Source organism: Salmo salar, chromosome ssa18 (assembly GCF_905237065.1).
Source record: "Salmo salar chromosome ssa18, Ssal_v3.1, whole genome shotgun sequence".
Classification (NCBI taxonomy): Eukaryota; Metazoa; Chordata; class Actinopteri; order Salmoniformes; family Salmonidae; genus Salmo; species Salmo salar.
In genome coordinates, this window is record NC_059459.1 from 36,833,888 (window position 1) to 36,842,288 (window position 8,401).

Below are 8,401 nucleotides of genomic sequence, written 5' to 3' on the forward strand. Positions count from 1 at the left end.
CCCACCACCCCCCCCTCTTTTACACTACTGCTACTCTCTGTTCATCATATATGCATAGTTACCTTAACCATATCTACATGTACATACTACCTCAATCAGCCTGACTAACCGGTGTCTGTATGTAGCCTCGCTACTTTTATAGCCTCGTTACTGTATATAGCCTGTCATTTTACTGTTGTTTTATTTCTTTACTTACCTATTGTTCACCTAACACCTTTTTTGCACTATTGGTTAGAGCCTGTAAGTAAGAATTTCACTGTAGGGTCTAAACTTGTTGTATTCGGCGCACGTGACAAATAAACTTTTATTTGATGTATTTAATACATATGGACTATTGCAAATAAACTTCAGTAACTTACTGCTAAACAAAGCAGGTTCGTTTTCTTACGTATTTCAGCATCACTAGTAAACATCCTAGTTGCCATAACTCTTATGTTACAAAAAGTGAGTCAAATCGAAAAACTGATCTCAGTTCAGTGTCTGGGGGCAACTTCACTTTATGCATTTGGCGTGACGTCACACAACATCATGGCGGCGTACATGCTGAACACAAACACAGCACACTTTTACCCACGAAGATAAGCAATCGGATAATGACAAACGATTCAATTTGCGTTTAAACGGTCAAGTCATCTATGGTAAAGTCAAATGATGAACAAGAAAACTGACGACGAAATATGCCAAATCCAAGAAAGCATGACCCTAACACTGGCTCAAATGACTTAAGTGAAATCTGGAGTCATGTTTCCACATTTTCTCAAAAAAGGTTGAAAACAAACAAATCGGGTAAAAGCCCGAAATTGACACCCCAATCTTCACCTTCTGTCAGGAAGTCACCACATACTCGTTCTAAAGGTAAGATGGTTGCCAAAAGTGCACGGGAACGGTATTGCTAACCAGCTAGTTGGGTAGCTAACAACATCTAGACTCAATAGCTAACGTTGTCAAACTTTCGTGTAGGCTGCAGGATAAACAGCTCTAACGTTAATTAGCTGGGCAGAGACGTCGCTAGCCAGGGACACCTTCAGTTGCCAAACGTTCTTCAACGTTGCAGATAGAAATGCAATATATAGAGCTGATGTGATTCCTCGTTCTATTTCTATCTTAACGTTCCAAAACGTTGGTTTTGTTTATTAGGATCCCCATTAGCTTTTTAATTTTAATTGTAACCTTTAATTAACTACAGCACATGCAGCAGCTACTCTTCCTTGGGTCCACATAAAACGTACAAATAAATTACAAAGTACAAAACAGTTATAGACAAGGACATTATATACAAATATAAAAAATAATAAGTTGTATATTAGAAAGACACCAAGAGACAACAAAAATGCTATTTACACACTATTACCATATTCATATTCTTATATACAGTTAAATGAGATTTTGGGCCTCCCGAGTGGCGCAGCGGTCTAAGGCACTGCATCTTCAGTGCTAGAGGCGTCACTACAGACCCTGGTTCGATTCTAGGCTGTATCACAACCGGCCGTGATTAGGATTTCCATAAGGCGGATGCACAATTGCCCCAGCGTCACTAGGGTTTGGCCTGGGTAGGCCGTCACTGTAAATAATAATTTGTTCTTAAACTGACTTGCCTTGTTAAATAAAGGTTAAATTATATTTAAAAATATATATATATATAATCTTTAGAAAGAGCAGAGGTGATGTAATAGGTTATTTTAAAATATATTTTTAAAGCTAAACAGACTTTTTCCCTGAGTAACGTCTGGTGGCAGAGCATTCCACGATGACATGGCTCCATACATAACTGAACAATGCATTAGCCCCTAGTCGCACATGTGCTGATGCTCTCCCTATTGTACTCATGTGTGACCAGGTAGACCCCATTTGTTGTTCACCTATTTAGTATGTCTAGTGACCTTACAGTTGGTCTCGTTCCCTCCAGATTTGCAGACCCCCAAACGACGAGCGAGGGGCAGATACACGGGCTTAAACAACCCTGCTGATTCCCCCGGCGATGGAGATGTTTTACAGGACATCATATGGGACCCAGCATCACCTACTCCTGCTGGAAGTGGTATGATGATGCTGTTGTTAAGTCACTTGATGAGCAAAAGGCTGATTTAGCTTTAACATTAGCATATCCTTCATTCCTCCTCTTCCTCATTCTCCTCACACCTATCAGATCATCATGTGTCATCCTCAATCCACTCATGTTTTTGTTGTCCTTCTCAAAGCCAGTACATGATGGTGTCTCAGTGGATAGGAGGTCATGTGTTTCATTCCTCCACAGATCACAGAGGCGACACACAGGCTGCTTCCAGTTTCCGCTAGTGGCCTTTATGCCCAAGGTCGTTGGGATTACTATGTATATGTGCCAACAAAAGGCTAACTGTTGCTGTCCTTATTCTCCAGGGGAAGGGCCCAGCAACACCAGAGTTGTTGAGATATCAGACATTGTCAATCGGATCGCTCCTAAGGTCAGTATATAAAACATGTTCACCGTGTCACTGAGGTCCATTGATAGATGGAGTAGCAGGCCGTCATTGTAAATACGAATTTCTTCTTAACTGACTTCCTGGTTAAATAAAATAAATTAATAGATGCTGGTGCCCGGCAGCACCGACATGTTTTTGAATCATGTGTTACTGTGGATATAAAGGCCTCGTTATATTAAAATGTAAAAGACTGCATTCTACTGTGTTGATTTGTTTCAGTGGATGGAAAGAGATTCTTTGAAAGAAGACATTCTAAATCTGGTACTTCTTGAAGCACTGGAGGTTAAAGCCTGGGCCCTGGCTTGAAAGTAGTCCCAAAGCTTTAGGTTGGTCACAGCACACAAACCAGCTGTTGTAAACCATGTCTTCATTTTCCAGGATGCCCAGCATGTCTCTGTGGATAGTCCTCTGCTCCAGTGGATTGGGGACAGTGCTGTCCCCTGTACCCCAGAGGTACGCCCGCCCAAAGCAAGGAAGAAATCCACTCGGTGAGTGAACTTGTACAAATCACTTGTGTAATCAGGTTGACAAGTTCAAAACCTTTTATTTAACATGTTAGGTTTATTTCTCGTCCAATAGTCTTTTCCAGTAATTCTCTTATTCAGATCATTCTTGCTAGTGCTTATACTAGCTTCTTCAAAGGTTCCTCAATATATTCCTTGTTCGTTCATCCACTCACTTCATCCTCTCCTCTCTACAGGAAAAGCTCAGTGGAGGACTTGATGCAGCTGGCCAGGCAGTTTGACATCAACATGCACCAGCAGGACAGAGAGAGGAAGTGTGCTGAACACACAAACAATACCATAATCAACAACCGGTACGGGGAGGAACCCAAGGGCCCGACGACAATGTCGTCATCAGCCCAGCAGGTAGAGGCGGAGCTTAACGCTCTGTTCGACGGGCCGACGCAGCGAGTCACCGGACGGCTCAGCCAAGGGTCGAACTCCTCCACCTGTTCTCAGGAGGTCAAGGTTCAAGTTGGGGTCAGCCATCTCACTGCCGATGACCTCGTCAAAGTGTCGGAAGTCAAGCCTGGCGGGGGAAGCACGTCTGGTTCATCGGCTCGTACTGGTAAAGAGGAAGTAGGACAGTGGAACGCCACAACGACTGTGGCGAAAGACGAGGACTTTGACTGGGAGGATGATGACCTTCTCAATGACCCTATCGTGTTGGAGATGACCCAGAATCCTGAGGGGCTGAAAACGCTGTCCCCTAAACCCAGCAGCTCACTGACTCTGAGCACTGACAGAGACAACACACAGCTGCTAACAGATACAGAAAAGACCCTACCACCCTCCTCTACTACCTCTAATCCTATCAGCCTGCCCTCTCACTCTGTCTGGAAGGGGACAAGCACACACCTTCAACCCTCAAACAGAGGTGGCCTCACTGAGCCATGTCCTAAACCCAAGCCCACCAGCAGAAGCACTTTCCTGCTGGAGCCCAACCTTTGTTTCCAGGTGAATATGGCTCCGACAACCAAAGAAGCACCCAGACCGTCCCTCACTGTTGGAGAGGCCCAGCCTGAGAGACCCAGGCCCGGCTTGTCTGCGGCCGTGGGGACTAGGGGCCCCAGTAGAGACTCTGCTGAGGGGGTGAGCACGGCCACAACCTCACGTGGAACCACAGCCCCAGACTCCGCTTTCAAAGACATCTCAGAGGAGGACCTCCAGTCCCTGTTTGACTCTGAGTCGCTGTGGAACGACGACGAAGGTGACGATGACAAACTGCTGTATCAGGTGTGTGACGACGTGGAGAGGATCTCCAACAGTCAGCCGCTGTCCGAGGACGCCACCGCAACCACGGATGCCACTGAGGTCCGCGTCCAGGAGAGCAAACCGAAAGCCCCTCCAACCGCCCCTCTGGCTACAGCGAGAGAGGGGTCTATGACTATGGATAGGGCTGTAGGTGGTCCTAGCAGTAGACAGTCAACCACCTGCACGTCTGGCCGCTCAAACTCAGCACCAGGAGATAGGAGCTGCACCCCTGTGCACTTTCAGGGATGGAACATTCCAGCGAAAGCAGGAAATGTTTGGGTCGGACATCATACAGTCATGTCCCAGAGCCATCCAGGCAGCGCTGAGGGTCTGGGCAAGTTTACTCAGCTGAGGGGTGCTCCAGGCTGGGGAACATTTGGCCTAGGATCCCTTGGAGTTAGAACCTTCCAAGCAGAGAACTCAAAGTCTGTCATGCCACGGACAGTGTCGGCGAGAACCCTCCCAAACTCAAATTCCCATCATGCATCATCGTTCAAGAGACATCTGTCGGACTCGGCCGCCATCGGCAACAAAGGTGAGCTTTTTACCCCATAAAAAGGCAAAACAATAATCCTCCACTTGTCAGTTTAGCTCTAGTATTACATTAAATGTTGGCCCCTAACAACACATTAGGCCAATCAGGAAGTTTACTCAAAGCGTTATCCACTTATCCCTGGAAGTCAAGCTAGTCCAGTGTCCTGAAGAGAAGAGCTCCCCATAGTCAGCCAGTGTAGGCAGGTTTTAAACTTGTCAAGTACATGACAAAACACATCTAATGGAGGCAGTCAAGTTTACTGAAGAGATGGCTGTTGGGTCAGGGCTCTGAGAGGTTAGGAGGTAAATAGATGGCTGTTGGGTCAGGGCTCTGAGAGGTTAGGAGGTAAATAGATGGCTGTTGGGTCAGGGCTCTGAGAGGTTAGGAGGTAAATAGATGGCTGTTGGGTCAGGGCTTTAGAACTGAAGAGCTTCATTTCTATTCAATTATGTATTTTCAAAGTTGGAACGGCTGAGTAAATGTGTAAATGTATTAACTTTTTGTGCATAAAAATTGATACACTCATTGTCTGTGCTTTTTTCTGTCAGTCACTGTAGGCACATTCTGTCTTTAAGCTTTTCAATTGCAGTCAGAGTCCTATTTCCATGTAATCTGATTTGTTTCTCAGTGTTTGTCAACAGTCAGATGACAGGGAGATGCACGGAGGAGGAGATTGAGAGGAAGAAGCAGGAGGCCATAGCCAGAAGAAGGACCAGGGAAACCTCCCTAAAAGCAGGGGGACTTCCTCTGTGACTAAGCAATGGAACACTAGATTAATACACAGTTAACCAGAATACCTATAGAGTAGCTATCCTATGCTAGGTAGGTACCATAAACATTTCTCACGGTTTCTTCACAGAACACTGTCGGTGCTACTAGAACGGTGTTGCGTTACGGAGCTATACTGCTTGCACACACACACACACACACACACACACACACACCCCCAGCGACCTTATCTGGTCTTTACTGGAGATGAATTGGTTTCTGTTGTTTGAGAGCTGCTGCACTTTTTTAGTTGCTTATATTCTCACTGTTGTTGTTTCTGGAGGTCACTGAAAAGTTGAGTAGAATATACAGCAGAAACACTTTATCTGGAGTCATAGCAAGCAGTTGGCTTGTAATGCCTTTACAGCACCTCAAAGGAGATTGTCACCTTTTTTTTCTTTTTTTTACACGTTAGTCTGTTGACATTCCAAGTAGATAATGAGTCATCTTGATGAGCAATGAGGAGATCTGTTCTACTGTCTTCCAACAGTATCTTTCAGATGAACTGTAGGACCAGAACTCACCTTGTTGCTGTAACTCAGCAACATTATAGTACATTATCTTTACACTGCATGTGTTGACATGTGCTATATTAGTACCTTGTGTTTTGCACCTTATCCAGAAATGACAATAACACCAACACTAACCAGGTTTCCGTCCAAACTTCTTATGTGAGTCGGGAAAGAAAATGTCACCACAGACCTGATGGAAACGGCAAATTTGTCAGTAAACTTGTCCAAATGTCGACAAAACAATATACGCTAGACAAGATGGGATATTTTTGTTTCTGTAAAATGCATGCGAGACGCCTTTTATGCTCAAATATTGATATAATAGCCATCATGTCGACGTAAACTTTGAGTCACGCGATGATCCGTTGTGTGGCCCTCGCACTACGACTCCTAAAAGCATGCAGTTTATTAAGCTACGCATTAAAGAAGTTCTGATTACCTTCACAGGGTGGTGAAAGTCTGTGATGATGCTCCTTTCCATTAAATATCAAGAGCCTTATTCTGGTGACGTGATGATCGATGCTTGGCTGCCGTTTGACAAATAAGTAAGAATCTGTCTCTTTTGTCCGTAATAATCTCATCCTGTAGGCTATAGGCATCTGTGAGCTGTTGGCTGGAGCACGTGTGTCAAAACCAAAGTGGGCACATTTGCTATATAACGCAACATTTGTAGTGACAAAGCCATCAGCAGAGTTGAAAATCTTACCTTTGTTTAACTAGGCAAGTCCAGAACAAATTATTATTTACAATGACGGCCTGGATTCGAACCAGGGACTGTAGTGACTCCCCTTGCACTGAGAAGTAGTGTCTCAGACCACTACGCCACTCGGGAGCCCATTTAACAAATGTTTTATTTTATTCAGTGTGTGAGAATTTAACGGCAAAAGTCATTTTTATGTGCGCTAAGTCATCGCACACAGCCTTTTATCCAGTTCTTCTGATTTTTGAATATTCCCATAAAAACCTGTCGCCGATTCGAAGGAAACTTAGCTAAAAAGCTTTAAATAAAGGTTGAAATCCTGGCTTGTCACTTGGTGGTGTAAAATACAGGGCCCTAGGGATAATACTATGAGGAAGAGGTTCTGTATCTACTTCTGTTATCTCAATGGCTCCATTGTATCAGTCATGTCTCATTGACCTTAGAGACAGGTTATGACTTGGAGAGAGGTAGAGCTGTGCATCTCCATCAGATTTGTTTTTAGTGTCTTTATCTATCTACCAGAGGTGACCAGTTATACCTAAAAACTACTGTGTTGACCAAAACCACCTGGCATATACTGTTTCATCAAAATACATCAAAAGGTTCTTTCACATTTTGTAATCAAAGATGATCAAAGCAGTGTTTTTAGAGACTGCAGCTCGGCTATGAATCAAGACAGTGTTATGTTGAAGTACTCTTGCAACTTTATTAAAACCCAATGTGTTAGAAAAGAAAGTTGGTTTTCCTTTCATTTTTACTTGAGTATGTCACTACTGACTAGATTTGACTTTTTCACCATCTTGTTTTTTTTTAATGCATTTTAAGTTTCTTTACGTTGTTATAGTTATTTTGTTTTTATTTCTTACGGTGGTCCATATTTGCACAGGTCACAGTGGTATGAACAGAAAGACCACAGTATCATGCCACTTATGCAATATTACTAGATGTGTTATTCATTCTGAGTCAAAACCACCATTAAACTATCATCAAAACATGCTACCTTTCCTCTCAGATTCATTCCAACTCACGTGTGGCTCTTCCCAACATCCTCCACTGGTGTGGCTTATTTAAAGAATGATGACAGACATGGCAATGAGCAATTTTGTAAGTTTCTCATTCAACTACAAGTCAGACGTTGTGAACAGCTAATATCTCTCACGGTGGACGATATTAGATCATTGAGGGATTATATTCATATTGAATCTAATTTGTCTTCCACACCTGCCGTATTGTGTGTGGTACAGTGTGTGTCTTTGTACTCCCTTGAGAATTCACCAGTGTACTTCTGATGAGAGCCCCCCCAGCCATTTCTAATGAGACCCCCCCAGCCATTTCTGATGGGAGCGCCCCAGCCATTTCTGATGGGAGCGCCCCAGCCATTTCTGATGGGAGCCATTTTGTGCCTGCCAGAGTAGAGCTCAGGTAGAACACACCTGTGTGGGTGGGTGTGCCCACAGGGAAGTGTGTGTGTGTTTCACCCTCCTCTCTCTCTTCAGCAGCACATTGACAGTAAATCTAAAAGGCAGGACAGTTTGGCGCGGGCATAAAGATGGCTTTATGACTATGATTATAGTTATGATGATGACTACCATTTATTTCAACTATCTGATGAAACCTGCGAGGCCAACAGGTGTTGAGGCCAACAATATCCTACCTGCTGATGGAGTAAT

At 44.0% G+C, this 8,401-nt stretch overlaps 1 protein-coding gene across 2 annotated transcripts; it reads left to right on the forward strand.

Annotated features, from left to right (window-relative positions):
• Positions 1 to 485: 485 nt before the first annotated feature.
• Positions 486 to 7,727, forward strand: etaa1b (ETAA1 activator of ATR kinase b). 2 transcript variants are annotated; one of them, XM_014155325.2, is made up of 6 exons: positions 486 to 855; positions 1,907 to 2,038; positions 2,377 to 2,441; positions 2,838 to 2,947; positions 3,160 to 4,751; positions 5,393 to 5,515. In XM_014155325.2, the coding sequence occupies exons 1-6, from the start codon at positions 678 to 680 to the stop codon at positions 5,398 to 5,400; spliced, it is 2,085 nt and encodes a 694-aa protein (XP_014010800.2). In that variant the 5' UTR covers positions 486 to 677; the 3' UTR covers positions 5,401 to 5,515. The 2 variants fall into 2 exon arrangements, with proteins under 2 accessions (XP_014010800.2, XP_014010799.2); XM_014155324.2 differs by having other exon boundaries at positions 489 to 855; positions 5,380 to 7,727.
• The last annotated feature ends 674 nt before the right edge of the window (positions 7,728 to 8,401 follow it).